Raw genomic sequence first — 17,546 nt, forward strand, 5'->3', positions numbered from 1 at the left:
AAATGAATATACATGCCATTTTATATAAATATATATAAATGAATACAAATAAATGAATTTATACCCTCTTATATGTAAATAAATATAAATAAATATACACCGTATTATCTATAAATACAAATAAATTAATCTATACCCTATTATATGTAAATACAAATAAATGAATATACACCTTATTTTAGATAAATATATATAAGTAAATACAAATTAATCTATACCCTATTATATATGAATACAAATAAATGAATATATTACCCTATTATATATAAATATAAATACAAATAAATGAATCTATACCCTATTATATGTAAATACAAGTAAATGAATATACACACTATTCTACATAAATATATATAAATACAAATAAATAATATACAAATAAATGAATATACACCCTATTATATATAAAATACAAATAAATGAATCTATACCCTCTTAAATATAATAAATTAATATATACCCTATTATATATAAATACAAATAAATGAATCTATATCCTCTTATATGTAAATACAAATAAATACACATAAATTAATCTATACCGTATTATATATGAATAAATACAAATGAATACACCCTATAATATATAAATATATATAAATAAATACAAATAAATGACTCTGTACTCTATTATTTATAAATATATATAAATCCAAATAAATATTTACTCTTTAGCCATAACTATATAAAGACATATATATACCCAGATATATAATGTATATATACCATTATATAAATATATATACTCTAATATGTATAAAGATATATAACTACATATATATAACCCATATATAAATGAATATATACCCTATTATAATATATATAACTGCATATATATATACACACACAACTGTATCTACCTATATAAGCTACTGAAAATTCATTACATTTTAGTGTATTTGATGTGATTTTTACCAATGCATCAGGCTTCCTCAATTCATCTTACCCAGACTGCCTGTTGGCAGAACATAATCTAACAACAATTCAGTTTAATATCAAAGGAAGCAACAGGCTTCCTAAAAAGCTTGTTTCGTACACTCCCTATTCCCATGTCTTTTTAGGGATAAGCTATTATCAATAATGCAGTTAATTTTATTAACTAACTCTTCCATATGATTTTTACAGAGGTAGTAGTCAAAGAATACAACAGGCTTCTTGAAGTGCTCATTACCTGCTCTATGTATTAACAAGTATGCTTTAGGATAAGCTACCACTAACGCATTTTAGTTTATGAAGTATTTGATTTCATTTTTACTGACAACTGTCACCAATTAACCTGAACTATCTCACACTGTCACCAGTTGCCCCATACTATCCCAAACTGCCCTGGACTGTATTGCAGAATACCTGCTGACTCTGCCACTATGGATTCCAAGATCCATCACTTTCATCTCTGAACCACGAAACCCACATATGAGCCATTCCCCATATACAGCATCGCTATCTCCTTTTCTTTCCTGACAATCCTGCCTCTTTCCCCTGTGATCACTACACCACCGAGCCAACACACACCGAGATCTTCAAGTCCGACAATAAAACAACCTGCACCATTTAACCTCATGTAATTGTGGCCCTTACACCCCTTTACAGACACTGTCTGGAGCTTACAATGGGCCACATACTGCCCAATTCGTGTGTCCTGTTCAACACCACTACAAAAACTAACTCAGTCATGAAAAGTTCTCCTTATGAACCATAGTAGACTCTGTCCCTAAGGGCTCCTGTAAGACACGTGGCAGTATTCCCGCCCTTCTTCCTACATTATCACTGAACACTATCTTTTTTTATCAAAGGATAATTAAACTCCATAGAAAAAAATGGAATCACAAACTAAAATATTGCTATATGGCAGCAGGCAACTGAAAGATCAAGAGACTGTACCATCCTCCCATGACCGAAAACAGGCATTAACACACCCATGCTTCTCTCCTCTATGTGAAACGTGGTAAAGAGAGGAGAAATCAACGCTACAGCTATCCTGTCAACACAAACAGCAATGGAAATGATTACAAATTCTTGTTTATAGGGCCTGCATGCCTCAGCTCAAATCACTGCCATCTCACTTACATACTTATTCCTCAATCTCTGCTCACAGAGGCAGAAAGGAGACATTGAGAACAGAACATTGTTCTGCAAAAACAAACGGGAATATGCGTTGGTTTTTAAGCATCTGCACAAACTTTGGCTCACCATCTACAGACCTACCCATTTCAAATAATGCTTCGGGAAATTCCTTCATTTTGACTGGGCTTAATGCACACTCCAAAGCTTACACTGTATTTATCCCTACCATTAGGACACAGTGAAGGGAAACAGGCTGGTTTCAAAACACACAACCCATCACCCCACAGCCTCCCTATGAATCACAGGTCACACACGTTTAGTAACATGAAATAAACCACCACTGACCCTACACATGAGAAGAAGGAGCATGAAGCACACTGCAGAGCAGCAAACCCCTCTCCGCTCACCTAAAGCAGACAAAATGGACTTTGTTATACACAACAAGGTGCATTCCAGACCTTTGGAAATAAATACTGTGTACACAATTTCCTTAAACCACCTGCTTTGGTTATCAATGGAACGGTTTGGGTTCGAAGGGATGTTAAAGCTCATCTAATTCCACGGGGCGGAGACACCTTCCACTGGAGCAGGTTCCTCCAAGCCCCGTCCAACCCGGCCTTGAACACTGCCACCCTCATAGGGAAGAGCATCCCAGTATCCCACCTCCTGTATCCCTTCGCACACACCGATCGCTTTCCCTACACTCGTCACCGCCGTATCCCCGCCCCTCCGCAACGTCACCGCCCCCGCCGGTGGCGAGAGCCGCTCTCGCCGGTGACGTCGCGTGGCGCTACCGGGCGGCTCCGCCCCGCACCGTCCTATCCCGTCCCGTTCTGTCCCCCGCCGTTCGCCGCCGCCGCGCCGGGACCCGCAGCAGGTACCAGGGGAGCGGGGGCATGGGGAAGGGGCGCGGGGGGGGTCACGTCGGGGATTGCACGCACGGCGCCGAGCCGCCGGCACTGACACCGCGCTCGGACGCGTTTCCGCATCCAAACACATCAATCCCCACCCCCTGCGCCGTGCGCTGGGCACAGACGCGGGTATCGCCCATCTCGCACCGCGCTCCCTGCCCGCACCAGGACCCCCAATAGGCACTGCTGGAATCGCCCTGAAACCGACAGATGCTGCCATGCCCCCCCCGCCCCCGTGCATCATACGCTGGCCAAAAAAGGAGCCTGTGCTGCCCAAAACCTACGCTGCTGCCACCCTTTCACCCGAATGGGACCCTGTCCTACATGCAGTAGGACACACAAACAGGGGAGCCCATACCTGTTGTGGGGTATAAAAACCATGGAAGATGCTTTATACCCCACAAGCTACATCTCCCTGACATGCCTCACACACCCGGCTAAGGTACATGAGGCATGTCAGGACCTCCCTGCCACCATGCATGAGGCATCTAAGGGCTGCCCTGCCACCGTGACTCACGCTGCACCTGATCTAACGCACAGCTTGAACCTGACCCCTGTAGCCCCATGGTTGAACAGGGGCTGCAGAGGTGGGACACCTCCTGCAACCAATCACACTGACCCTTTCTCTTTCCCACAGGAGCCACCATGGACCTGGTCCTGGCTGCTGCTGACCAGCACATCCTGACACCCTACGTGTACCCCTCCAGCTGGCCCGAAGGCGAGCCCTTCCGCCAGCTCCTCAGCCTGTTCGTCATCACCAACCTGGGGGCCCTCGCCCTCTACCTCCTCTTTGGCACCCTCAGCTACTACTTCATCTTTGACCATGAACTCAAGAAACATCCTCAGTTCCTAGAGGTGGGTGCACCCCATGTCACCCCCCCAGCTCTTCTCCCATATATCAACCCCTGCCCTGAGACTGTAGAATCACAGAATAGTTTGGGTTGGAAGGGACCTTAAAACTCATCTTGTTCCAAGCCCCTGCCAGAGGCAGGAAGGGCAGGAATACCTTCCACTAGAGCAGGTTGCTCCAAGCCCCGTCCAACCCGACCTTGAACACTGCCAGCTTCTTTTGGCAACCTGTTCCAGCATTTCACCATCCCCATAGTAAAGAATTTCCTCCTAATATCTGATCTAAATCTTCCCTCTGTCAGTTTACAATTGTTCTCCCTTGTCCTCTCACTACATGCCACCATTTCTTGTATATTTCTTACAGATTTCTTGTAGGCCCCCCTTTAGGTATTGAAAGATTGTTACAAGGTCTCCCCTGAGCCTTCTCTTCTCCAGGCTCAACAAGCCCAACTTAATCCCCTCCTCAACCTCCAAATCGAGCCCTTAGAAACCCCCTAAAGACACTGAGACCAGCCCTGGCGTGAGTCTGGCAGAGATGCCAGGCTGCCCAGTCCTATGGCTGGGACTGAACACTCCAGTTGTGAGTCACCTCCTTGCCCAGTAAACACTCGGCCCTACTGATACACTCATCACATCCCACTCTCCACCTTCAACAGCCACAGGCTGCCTCACTCATCCCTCTGGTCCCCATCCATGCCCTCATTCATTCCTGACCAGAAACAAGTACCACTTGCACAGTGCGCTAGACCCTGGCCTGCCACGAGCATGGCTTTCCACAAACAGGCAGCGCACTGTGCCCCACACCACAGATACCATGAGGGGCTGGGACATGGCGGCTCTGGGGTCTCTGCCCAGCCCCTGACGTACCCTCGGTCCCCAACCTCTCTCTTCTGCTGCATCCTCACAGAACCAAGTGCGTCGGGAGATCACCTACGCGCTGCGCTCCCTGCCCTGGATCAGCGTGCCCACTGTTGCCCTGTTCTTTGCCGAGGTGCGGGGCTACAGCAAGCTCTATGACAACATCCAGGACTCCCCATATGGTGAGCTGCTCCCCTGTGTCCCCAGCCAGGCCAGTGCTTTCTCCCCACCATCCAAGGCTAGCGGCATGCTCCTGTTTCTCCTGATGATGATGCGCCTTGTACGAGTCCAGAACTGTCCACCTGGGCACCTCCTGCCTCCAGCTGGTCCCATCTAGTAGTCACAATCCCAAGTTCTCCTTAGGACAACATGAGGAAGTGCCCATCATCCCTGACTTGGGGACAGCTTGATTGACCCATGTCCCCCTCCACAAAAGAAGGCCTTCACTTCCCTAGGTGCTGCTCCCAACAAACCAGTGCCTGGTCCACTTTTCCCAAGTCACAGGAGACTGTCTGACCATATCTCCTTGGTGGGACAGACCCCAATGCGACTCACATGTGCCTCCCTGGCCCCTGCAGACCCCAGCTCCTCACTGCCTTCTAGCACCTCTAACACTCCTGTTCCCCCCAGGCTGGTCCGGTGTCTTCCTCAGCATGCTGTCCTTCCTATTCTTCACCGACATGGGCATCTACTGGATACACCGTGGTCTCCACCACAAACTGTTCTATAAGGTATGAGATGGGTCTGGTGGGTTCCAGACAAGAGCCCTCATCCCATTCCAGGGCCATGACTAAGGTGTTCCTCCTTGGGAACATGTGGAGGGGACAGCGGGGTTGGTGTGGCTGCAGGAGGAATCGCCTCACCTCAGTCCACAATGCAATGGGAGCCAAAAGCCCATGAGGGTGTACATCTCTTTCCTCTCCTTTGAGTGGTGACAGCCCCTGGGCAATGAGTTGTCCCTGGCTGGAAAACCGCTAAAAGAGGGCACTGTCACCATCATCCTTGACCACTGACAGTGCACTTCTCCCCACAGCGCTTCCACAAGCCCCACCACCTCTGGAAGATTGCGACGCCTTTTGCCAGCCATGCTTTCCACCCCGTCGATGGCTTCATGCAGAGCCTGCCCTACCATATCTACCCCTTCCTCTTCCCCCTGCACAAAGTCACCTACTTGGGCCTCTACATCTTCGTCAACGTCTGGACCATCTCCATTCACGATGGCGACTACCGCGTCCCTCGCCTCCTGCGGCACATCATCAACGGCTCGGCGCACCACACCGACCACCACTTGTACTTCGACTACAACTACGGGCAGTACTTCACCCTCTGGGACAAGATCGGTGGCTCCTACAAGAGCCCCACGGCCTTTGAGGGCAAAGGCCCCCACGATTACTTGCGCAAGCTCCGAGAGAAAGAGCCGGGGACACCCAATGGTGTCCCAGCTTCCAAAACTGAGTAGGCTTTCCCAGCCTATTCCCTATCTAGGATGAGATTCCCGGGCCGGATCTCATCCTGTTCCTCCCTGGCCTTGAGACTACTTTCCTACGGACAAAGAGCCCCTGTCCCTTGATGGCGTGACTGACACAGGATGATTCATGGTGAACATTCTAGCCTTCCCCTGCTCCCAAAACGGCAGAGTCCAGCCTCACTACATTACAGACTTGCCATGCTCCCCCTATTCCAATTCAGCTGCCTTTGGATCTCTGCTAAGGTCCCTTTAGTACTGTGCTGCTGCTTTACAAAAAGAACAATGGCACAGATAGAACAATAACATGGCACAAGCAGAACAATAACATGCTCGCAGCAGGGTCTCCATTCGTGTGTGCTCCATGCCTTTGTCGCCAATCCGCTGCTGCCAACACGGAGTCCATTGGGATGAGTCCAGTCGAGTCCAGCCAAGTCAAGAGGCTGAAGATGCTGCTTTTTCTTTTTCTTTCTCTTTTTGAGCTGTGTTTCGTGAAAAAAAAGGCCGCAAACACCAACCTTTTGGAATGATGGGGATCCTCCCCATGGCTCCTCAGCGCGGCCTCAAGACACAGTGCGATTCCTCAGTGCTTGACGTGCTCTCATCCTCCTTCTCTCTTAGGGATGTCCTGCCGGGTGCTGAAGGGGTGCATCTTGGAAAGAGCATCCTGTAGGACAAAGAGAGGCTTTGAGTCCTGTGTGTGCCTAGGGCTCCCTGAGGACATTGGGTTTGGGGAAGGAGTAGGTGCACAGAAGGAAGGGGTGGGGGCTGCTCTTTTCTTGAGGGTTCATGGCTGGTTTTTCCTCTAAATGCCTGATGTGCTTCCTGCTGAAACCCAGTCATCCCACTTTTGGGTCTGACCTGCATTCAATAAATCTTACTTGCCAACTTGGCTGCTGTATGGTCCCTTTGCTCTCGCTCCTGAAAAATATGTCACCTGAAAAATAGAATAGATAATATTCTACTCTTAGAATAGAAATTAGAATAGAAAACCAGAAAATATATCCAGACTCATGCAAAGCTGTGAGGATGGGCTGGAACTTCACCAGAGGCTGTTCACATGCAGCACAGGGACAGTGCTGGAGTATAGGGCACATGTATGTTTCCCTGGCATGGTACAGCCAGGCTCCTATGCCTGGTGAGCCCCCTCCAGGGTTATAATGACACAAAAACCCTTAGAGCAATTCTGCTGTTCCCTGCAGAGCTATGCTCTATCTCGGCCATCCCACAGGCAAGATACGGCTCGAGGTCACATCGCTGTGCTACATGGTACCCAACAGCATGAGGGATGCCTGTGCCACAGGGGAAAGCCAGCAGCATCCCCCGTGCTGACCGCCCTGGGAGGTCCTGTTCTGCTGGTGCAGTCCCCTGCCTGGGCCATGCTGTGCTTTCACCTGCCTGCACAGCTTGTTCTCCCCCACCTGCACAGGGAACCCTGACCCCTGTTTGCTGATTAACTTGGAGCCCAGAGAAGTGCCAAGGGTCAAGGCAAAGCCCACGTCAATCACAGCAAACCACCATGCTAACCTTTCCCTAATATTTCCTAACAACATTGGGCTGTTGGGAAAAGCCTTAGGCTTTCTCATCACCCTGTGTCTCTGCTTTCATTAAGCCTAATGCACAGCAATGGGCTTGCCAACACCTAAAGTGTGCACAAAACCATTGCCAGGGTGGTCTGTCTTGGAGCAGAAAATCCCTGGGAAGACACTTGGGGAGTGAAGCAGCCAACAGCCAAACGCAGTTATGTATTTGGGACCCCTCCATCCTGTTACCACAAGATGGAGATGTTGCTCACAGCACACCAGCCGCAGGAGCTGCACCTGCATGGCCAGCCTTCCTCCTCCTTGCTGCCCCAGAAGCATGGGGCCCAGAGACAGGAATGGTTTTGCTGTGCTGCAGGATGCACGAGGGGCATCCCGGAGCTGCCAGAGACTGCCTAAGGCACGGCTGTTATGGGCTCACAAGACAGCACACTACTGGCTTTGAATACCTTATCCTGGGTGATTTCTTGGGACTGAGGGTTTATAGCCTGTTAGTGCTGAGCGTATGCTAATGCCTCTGGATGTTTGTCAAGCACAAAGACAAGGGAAGGCACAAGGAAATCAACTGCACTGGGGTGAGAGCGCGCTCTGAGATTGCAGCTCCTTGCGCCAAGGTCACCGGGACTGTTAGACCTATCAGACAGTGCACTGAAGGGCCCTTCTGTGGCAATAATTCCCTGAGCTGAGGAGAAAACCTATCACACAAACCATAATAAGGAGTTTAGTTGCACAGCAGATCTGCAAATGCCCCAGGCATCCCCAGCAGGCGTCCCCATTGCTTTAGCAAATGTCCCTTTCGTACAGCATCATCAAGGGCCCATTTTACCAGAGGAGATGTGCCCTCATCCTTCCCACATAAACCAGAACAAAAGCAAATCACCAGCCCTGCTCAGAGACCTGCTCACTGGACACACACCTTGGTTTGCTCACGAGCTCTCAGTCCCAGCATCCCCACTTGTTGGGGCTGAGATCAGGCTGTTTAAACACTCCCCAATTCCAGCAATATGGAATGCATCCTTTAAACAACTCTACCCACAGTCTCACTGAGGCTCTGTGGGGGGGCTGCTGTTCTGTCCCCCGTGGTCCTTTAAACCCTCCAAACCCTCTAGAGCTGCACCAGGAAAAGGTGAATGGGAGAGGGGAAGGAAACCCAGGGGGCCAGGGGCTCCTCGCCTTGCTCTTGGAGCTCACAGTATTTGCTGCTGATGAAATCCAGATGGACCTTCAACTCAGCTCTGCTCTGTTCCCCCTCCCCTCTACAGCAGGAGCCTTTTTGTTTTCAAGAAACAAAAAAATACCTTGGCAAAGGAAACGTGTGTTTCCCTGCACACAGAAAGAGCTATTCATCTGCTAGCATTTACCAGAGCTGCATTCACCCAAGCAGTCCTTGATACCACTCTTTCCCTTGCACCCACCACAGTGAGTCCCAAGGCAGGAACAGGGACCATTCTCAGCTCCATTGCTTGAAGTGCTCAGCAGAGGCCAGGATAAGGATGCTGAACTCACCACTCATCAAGTTTCTCCCTTTACAAAGTGCTAAAAAAGCCAGTCACTGATTTCTTGCTATTTCTTATCCTGTCCTCGCACTATTCCTGTTTTTTTTGGGAGGATTTGGCAAAGAACAGTCATTTCATATGCAGTGGGATGGATGCTCTGACACAGCAGTGCTTTCGGGAATGATGCCATGGCCTTTTTGGGTGCCTCTCAGCTGCCCACTCCAGAGCGAAACGGGGATTCCCATGCAATAAGACTCCCTCATTGGCTCTGCCCTTACCCATGGTGACCTCCAGTCCTCTGGAGGGACATTACACTGAGTGAAGACCGCTAAAAGCTTTATTAGGAGGGCTTATAATTGTATTGACTTGGTAATTGAAATACATTAACTAGGTTTCTAGGTGAAAGCACCTCAGGGAAAGCACTGGACAGTGTTTCTGCTGTTAAAGCAAGTGAAGGAAGGGGAAATGAGACTGCCTTGGTGCTGTCCATGGGACTTACAAACTCCCATTCCTTCACTGCTGGGTCACATCCATTTTCTTTGAAGCCTTCTCAACAGTGTTAGAAATCCCAGGACAGCAGCACTCACCTTCCCAGCTCTGCTCAGGAAGATAGCAGAAACAGAGAGCTCTGAGGACTACCAGAACCATAACAGGGGGAAGTCTGTCACCATAAGCTGGGAAATCATTTGTGCTTTTCCCCTCTCCCTTTGACATCCACCTATGCCTTAATCTTCCATCCCGAGGCAGGCACAGCTCTTCATTGCACCCAAACCATCATTCCCAACAGCAAGGACCCAGGCCTGGTCTGCCTACCAAGCTGTCCCACCAATAGGTCCCTCACTAGCCTCTTCTTCTCGCATCCTTGCAAGAAGCCTGACACTGTGGCAGTGCTTTGCAAAGACTACACACAAAGCATTACCGTTGACCCACAGGACAATCTCCCTGATGCTTTTATACCACACAGACTTCACACATCTTTGGCTGTAGGAAACAGACATCTCTACTGGCTGCTCTTCCTTCCCATGACACGTAAGACATAGCAAGGAGCCTCAAACCAATGCACAGAAGACCATCGCTGCCCCAGTTGCATGACTGCACAAGGCTGGTGGGTGTTTAAAACCAAAGGAGGCTTCCTGGGGACAGAAATTAAACTACCAGAGAAACTGATTAGAAGCTGACCAGGAGAAAGCAGAGGGACCAGGCACACTGCTGTGAGCAGGACCTGTGGGAGCGAGCAGCAGAGAGCTTCCAGGAGGCTGGAAAGGGTTCCAAACCACAAGCCAAGCAGATCCTGAACATTTAAACCTCAGCCCGGATGATTGCACAGACAATCACGCCACTTCCCACTGATACTGGAGTGCTTTAGGCCTATGGCTGAGGGGCACGCACTGCTGGGGAGGAAAAGTGCAGCTTGGCTTTTTCTGGGGAGGGTGTGATGAAAACCTCACGCATCCCCATAGCAGGGGATGCTGCAATGCTTTTGACAGGTTTTATTTGAGTTTATTCCAGTGACTCTCGTGCAGTTTGCCTCCATCTCTCGTCATTCCGCTTGGCTTCATTCCAACCCCATCCTTTCCCTATACCTCGCTCGGGTCCCGAGCATCCCCCGAGGAGGGCGCAGCGCCCTGTTCCGGGGAGGGGACCCCGCGGGGAAGGTTGGGGGGGGGGGGGAGCGGCCCCGCTGCCCATTGCACATTCTCTCCGGGCGGCGGCGCGGCGGCTCCGGCTCCGCTCCGCCCGGCCCCGGCCGCGGCCCCCGGCGGCTCGAACATGGCGACGCGGAGCAGCGGCGGGGAGCGCCGGGCCGGGCCGTTCCCCCGCCGCCTCCTGCCGCCGCTGCTGCTGCTGCTGGCGGCGGGCGGGCACCCCGCGCTGCTGCCGCCGCCGCACGCCGACACCGCGCCGCAGCCCATCCAGGTGTACGGGCAGGTGAGACGCAAAGGGGATGGGGGCACCGGGCGCGGTACCGCCGCGGTACCCACGGGGCTGGCGGCGGGGAACCGGGGGTCGCAGCGGCCGGAGGATGGAGCGGGTCCCCCATAGGGATGCCTAGCGGGCCCTGAGTACGGGTCGCTGCCCCGTTCTGCTGATCCCAGACCACCTCGCTTCCCGTTTCTCCCAGAGCCTTCCCAAAGTAGTGGCACTGCTCAGGTTTGCGGTTTATATTCCAGGGCTCATTTCCAGCGGTAGCTGCCGGGTGGCCAAGGGCATGCGCTAGGGAGATGGGCCAGGTTGTCCCCTCTGCTAGTTCTCCGGATGGGAAGCGATTCCCTGCGGCGGGCGGTGGGCAGCAGCGCCTCACCTAAGGATGCTCGTGGTGAGCACCTCTATGCTCAGGAGCTGGGCAGAGAGAGATGGCTGGTGGAAGAGGCACCGTGACCTTCTCCTTACGAAGGGCTCCTCCACTGCATTTCTAATCCATCCTCTATTGCTCTTTGAGAAAGAGGGGGACAAGACTTGCTCATCAGAAAAAAACCCCATAGAAACTGCTGTTTCCAAAAGTATCCCTTCTTGGGCTTGATTCATTGGCAAGTTTTGCTGCCAGGACCATAAAGGCTCCCCCTTGCCCTCCCTTTTCCACACAACCATCACTTTAGGAGGGGATAAGGAATTATACTCGAGCTGCCTGGGTGCCTGCAATGGAAAGCTTCAGCCTTAAAGATTCTGCCCCACTTGACCCTCCTTGCTTATGCTGCCTGTGTCCTATCATGTATCTGAAAGGCTGCTAGAGGGGGGACACGGGGACACCAGCCCACAGAGGAACATCTGTATTTACCTCCTTAGTTAGCACTTGCCCTTATGGGTGCCCTATGATTTCCCCTTTTTGTTACTTGTGGGATGAGAAAGAGCCAGCCATGAGGCAGGGCTGGCTGCAGAGCTGCTCGAGGGGCACACAAGGGGCTGGTGCTGCTCCTAAAGCCCTGCTTTCATTCCCCCTCTCATAAAGGACAGGAAAAGCTGTTCCTCCTTGCCTTGAAAATCTGCTTCGCCTCCTCTTCTACCTCCTCAACATTTGGCTGGGTTTAGCATAACGCAGCTACCCCATTTTAGATCAAACATGGCACTTGTTTCTCATCCACAGCAAGACATTTGTGGCACTTCCCCTTCTGTCTCCCCATGGCTTTCATCTAAGCCACCTGCCCGGGTCAGGTGAAGAGCTGCTTTGGTAGGAGCAGCCCCTATTGCTTGGTCATACAGCTGCAGCTAAAAGGTAGTGCAGTAACCCTGGTGCTATCCACAACAGAACTATTAGGAAGCAGTTGAACAGTGTGCCACTGTTTGGTCTTTCCTTGTTGCCTTGAGCTTTCAGAGGGGATTTGCCCAGAGAACAGAGTCACTGTCACTGGTGGCATGGCAGATGGCTTCAAGGCTAGTTTATAAAACCTGGTCCTTCTGCTGCTTCAGGGCAGGATGTGCAAGTTTTAAATCCCAGGTCCTTCACATCACCAGGAAGAGTTTATTGGCACTAAACAACAGCGCTTCAAATCAGGGTCTGCTTTAATAAAAAGGGACAAGAGGGAGCCTGTGCGTCCTAGCCCCTGTACAGATCTGACTGCATGGAACTGCTAACACTTAGGAAGCCAGAAAGCTGTGCACATGATGCTGAGGGGTCTCACAACTTGTCACAAGCACCTAATGATCCCCAAGACCTCTGGTCGCTGGCACCAGAAAATCATGTAGTCAAAAAGTGGTCCTGTATCAGGAACATCACCATAAGAAGCCATGCTTAGACCGAGCATCCTAGTGCCGTGCTACTGCAGTCCCTTATCTGGGACACATCCTGCTCCTGTGCATTTGGCAGGTTGTTTGGCCATATGCTACGTGCTGGCTCATGCCCTGAAATTCCCTGCCCTTCCCCAGCTCTCGACTGTGGTCTCAACACAGCCTCATAGGACAGCTGAGAGTCCAGGCGAGCTCCGAGGTGAAGGAAAGCACAGCGCAGGAGGTCGGTGCTGCCTGTCACTACCATGGGTGATGATGCCAGGGGACCAGAGCAAGAGGGAAGGGTGAATCACACAAGCCAGAAGCAAGGAGGGGAAGAAAGTCCAAACCCTTGCGGCTCCTCAGGAGCCAAACATAGTCAGTAACAGGCTCAGAGCTCTCTTGCCCTAGACACCAAAGACATAGGATTCCTTGTCCAGATCCTCACCATAGGTCACATCCTTGCTGGGCAGTCTTCCACAGCGTGGATGTGTGGCAAAACTTTCTGGGAACCTCAATGAATAAGATGACTAGCAGCCTAAGCCCCTGTGCCTTTGTAGCTTCACCTCTGCTTTTCTCACTCCAAAAGCACCAGCAACCAAGAGACCAAACCCACAATTCCAGATACCATCAGCTTTGAGACAAAGTGGGTTTTGTTCCCTTGCGTAACCCTCACTTCTACGGGACTCTTGGCGAGCGTTACAGGGGACAGACCGGCACAAAGCAAGCACTCACATGAGACAGGTCTTTTCTAGGCTGCCACTGATAGCAGAGAAGCATCCCCATGGCAAGAACCCCCCAGGTTCAGCAGCACTCCCTAAACCCCTTCCAGCAACCACAGCACCACACACTGCCCTCCTTTTCCTGTCACGAGCCCCTGAATACCAATGCTGCAGCTCACCTTCCAGTCCTTTAACAGTCTCCATGCTCTTGCCTGCACATCCCTACTGAGACCTGGATAAGGGTACTTGGCTCCAGGATTTTATATTTCTGGGGCACATCCTGTAAATCCTGTCCCCTTTTGGGGAAAACCAGCCATAAACCACATCACCTGCAAGGGCTTCACTTAATGCAACAGAGAAGGAAAAGAAAAGCAGCCACCTTGGCTGCCTACCTGTGTGCTAGGCTGAAGCATCTTCGGTGCCCATAAGGCTGGTGTCTAGCTAGTGTCATGTCATAGCTACAGCAGGAAGCCAGCCTCTGTCTGCCAGTCCTGAGGGCCAAGAGAGAGAATCACAGTTACAGAGAGCATTTACACTGCTGGGCTGCAAATACACGTACAGGTCTAACCTTTGTCTGCAGACAGCCCTTCTTTGGAAAGGGCTTATCTGAAACTTCCCCCAAAACCATGCAACTTACAAGAAACCTTTGCCTTAAACCATGCTGTTTAAGGCATCTTATATCTAACCACTGGCTGCTCCTGCAGCAGCCAAATCACCCTCTGTTTTGCTGCTTTGGGGACCTGAGACTCTCCCCATGCTCCTAATCTGTGCCTGGCCATCACTTCTGTGCCTCCCCATCCACTGAACCAGCATTATTGCCTGCCCTAACAAGCAGCTCATCTCCTTCCCTTCTGGGGCAATCTACTTCATTGCTCTCAAGCTTCTTGTTTCCTGGTGACATCCAAACCTGCCTTCAATGGAAAGGACAAGAGTGGCCTGGTTCGTGTTGGCAAACTACCCTAAAATACTGTGAGCTTATGGTCAAGATAGAGCCTGAGCAGAGCGAGCTGAAGCTTCTCTTCTGAGGCCATTAGAACATCCCAGCCCACCTTAGCTCCCTGCCCTCACAACCTGCAAACTGTCAAAGAGCCTTTCTTCTTTCAGAGAAGGAGAGAAGTGCAGGGCAGATGCCATCCAGCTATGTGAATGGATGCATCAATCACTGCGTTGGAACTGAACCGTACTTAATTTTGACCTAGTTTGCCAGCCTGGCAGAGACCTTCCCAGATTAGACTTCAGATGATGGAGGTGCACTGGGTGGTGATGGCAAAGGGTTGAGGAGGAGACTCCCCAGCCTTTTCATCCTTCCTCATATTGGCAGATAGCCCTTCCCATCACTGCATCTGCCCCTTTCCCAGCCACCCTGCAAAGGTTCCCAGCTCCTGGCACTCACTTTTGTGCCTGAGCTTGCCAGGAGAAACAGGTCTTTGGAAGCTACACAGTTCCTGCTCCTGGCAGGGTAGCAGCCAGGAGAGGTATTTGTGGGTTTATTCATTGTTTTCCCTTCAGCAGGTTCCTCTCGGATCCTGCTGTTGGACTAAGCAAGCGTTGCAGTGTCCCAGGGGCATCGCTTAAGCTTCTGTAGCTGTAATAATGGGCTCATGGCACGCTTCACCGGCAGCGCTTTAGACCTTTGCTGCTGCTTTCCTCTGTGCCTTAGTTGGGGAGGGGGGGGGAAGTGATTTTCAGCAGCACTTACCCAAATTTACCAGGGCAACCTGAATTCTCTGTTATCCCCTTATCTCTGGGACCCTCTCACCAAGAGACCTGCTCATTTCTGGGGTAAACAGGACTCATGCCTCAACCCCATCTCCCCCCTCCTTAGAAACAACAGCTAACAGAGAGCTCTGTTGCTGGTAGCAGAGAGAAAACAGCCTTGCAGAGCAGATGATTTCACTATTAACAAAATTAACATGGGCCTGGCACTCTGTGAAATGAGTCACTCGTGTTTCATATCAATGATTTCAGACCCTGGCATTTTCAGTCCAAGCCACAAGCAGTGCTATGGCAGGCACAGCCTGTGTTTTCAAATACCACGGCAGGGCTAGAAGCAGATGCTCGGGAGCAGAGCAGAAGGTACAGTAATGAAGCTTTAGTGGGAGCGTGGCGTGCCGGGAATGCAGCAGCCACCCATGACACTCGACTATCCGTGATGCCAGGCTATTGCATAAGCCTTGCTGGAGGGAGCAGAGGAAACCGGGACGCAAAGGCCCGGCACTTGTCCACTGCGGCTTCCAGCGAGCTGGAATGATGGTGGGCATGGTGAGAGCGCCTTGCCTTTTAAAGCCTGTCCTAACTGAGCTGCGGCTTCACTTCTTACTCCTATTGGCAATAGCTTTCTTCAGCCCCATCCTCACTCCCCTGGCTATTGGGTACCAAATGTTTAGCTGATTCCCCCCTTCCACAAGCATCTCCTGACAGACTTCAAGCCAAGATTTGAGTTGCTGGCTAAACTTTGATGGTTCCAACAGCCACTCATCACCACCCAGACGCATTGCTCTGCAATGCCCTCACTTATCAAGCCATAGTAACAACCCATTAGCTGCTCAGAAATCTCCTAGGCATTTTTTGTAGCCATCCCATCTCCAGTTGCGTAACCAGGACAAGAAAACACATAAATGATCCTCAGGTCTCTTTTTTCTGCACACCCCTGATTTTACAGCATTGAGCCTCTGTCCCTATCAGTCGCACTGCGTCACCTCCTGATTAACAGCAAGCGCCTGGGTCGAGCTGCTGTCCAAGTCCTATAGCTAGAACATTAATCCTCAACAGAGCAAACCCATCGACACACGCAGTTAGCTTCCAAGCCCACTCAGCACCAAGAATAGCCCCTAATGCTGTCCCGACACTTGTCGCTGCGCAAGGGTGCGAGGCACTGTTACAAGTCACTAATATAGCTGCTTGCAGTTCATCACAGCTAATGGTGTGATTTCTGCATGGGGATGTTAATGCTTCCCACGCGGAGCATCTCGACCTCACTGGTGGCTCAAAGGCTCAGATTTAGAGTCCTTCAGTGATGGAAAAGCCTGAGATGCAGCCATAAGAGCAGCTATTGTGAGGTATCCATGCCATAGTCACTCATCCCCTGGCCTGCTAACACTGCGGTTCATCAGTGCAAGGGATGAGCCACCCCTGATGAGCACTAACCTCTCTAATTCTGGGCATAACCAACTGAAAGTGATGTGAGGGGAAAAGGAGCTGGCACTTAGGAACTGCAGGTGCTGAGGAACACAGGATCAGGGCACTTCCCCCAGCACTGGGTGCTTGAGGAGCTTGGCACTGCACACTATGCACCCAGGTCCACTCACCTACCCATTGTCATTGCCTCAGTAGGGCAAGGCAGTACTATTGTCTCAGCAGAGTACCACACATCCAGACAACATTCCACCTCCCAGCCCAGGTTGGGTTGAGCCACAAGGGAGCTCTTACCTGCTCTGGGGTGTGCTCCATGGGACAGCAGCTCCAGGGGCTATTTTCTCTCCTCATTTCTGCAAGGGATTAAGTTATTGGAAGATACTGTTAACAAAAAGTCAATATCTAGTGTGAGCAAAGCTAGCAGCATTAACTACATTAACTAGAGCTACAAACAGCCTCTGCTATGTCTTGGCTCCAATTCTCCCCTCCTGGACTTCATTTGGCACCTTGCATATTAGGAGGACAAATTAGAATTTCATGCATATTTCATATACACTTAATCACTTGGCAAAGGCCAAAGCACTTCCCCATTAAGAGGAGTTTATGCTAAATGGTGTTTCTGTTAGGTACCAGCCATTGCCCTTCCATAGGTTAAACCAGTTCCAGAGGAAAGTTTCCCCTCTTAGGGGGGGTAGAGGAGTCTAGAACAGTGGGCAAACAAACCTTATCCCAGCAAGCAGGGCAGGGTTACTCATGTTGGGGATAACCACAGCCCTGTTGCAAAGCTATGGCACAAAAGCATC

General features: G+C 50.6%; 2 protein-coding genes across 3 annotated transcripts in view; both read left to right on the forward strand.

The window, feature by feature from the left end:
• The first annotated feature begins 2,573 nt into the window (after positions 1 to 2,573).
• On the forward strand, positions 2,574 to 6,626 carry SC5D (sterol-C5-desaturase). The gene is made up of 5 exons (XM_080631659.1): positions 2,574 to 2,941; positions 3,613 to 3,830; positions 4,732 to 4,864; positions 5,313 to 5,413; positions 5,716 to 6,626. The coding sequence occupies exons 2-5, from the start codon at positions 3,621 to 3,623 to the stop codon at positions 6,139 to 6,141; spliced, it is 870 nt and encodes a 289-aa protein (XP_080487785.1). The 5' UTR covers positions 2,574 to 2,941; positions 3,613 to 3,620; the 3' UTR covers positions 6,142 to 6,626.
• Positions 6,627 to 10,954: 4,328 nt separating this feature from the next.
• The window catches only part of SORL1 (sortilin related receptor 1), a gene marked incomplete at its 5' end in the record, with an annotated part of 40,040 nt that continues 33,448 nt past the window's right edge, over positions 10,955 to 17,546 (forward strand). For both annotated transcript variants that reach the window (XM_080631678.1, XM_080631679.1), the window contains one exon: positions 10,955 to 11,113. In XM_080631678.1, coding sequence (XP_080487804.1) covers positions 10,955 to 11,113 — 159 coding nt within the window. The remainder of the gene's footprint in view (positions 11,114 to 17,546) is intronic.

The sequence above is a fragment of the Psittacula echo genome (genome assembly GCF_963264785.1).
Source record: "Psittacula echo genome assembly, chromosome: 18".
NCBI lineage: Eukaryota > Metazoa > Chordata > Aves > Psittaciformes > Psittacidae > Psittacula > Psittacula echo.

Bases quoted from the DNA above. Each gene is read 5' to 3' on its own strand.
- SC5D (XM_080631659.1), top strand. From the start codon at position 3,621: ATGGACCTGGTCCTGGCTGCTGCTGACCAGCACATCCTGACACCCTAC. The intron at 3,831-4,731 runs GTGGGTGCACCC...GCATCCTCACAG, and splicing joins AACATCCTCAGTTCCTAGAG to AACCAAGTGCGTCGGGAGAT. The intron at 5,414-5,715 runs GTATGAGATGGG...TTCTCCCCACAG, and splicing joins ACCACAAACTGTTCTATAAG to CGCTTCCACAAGCCCCACCA.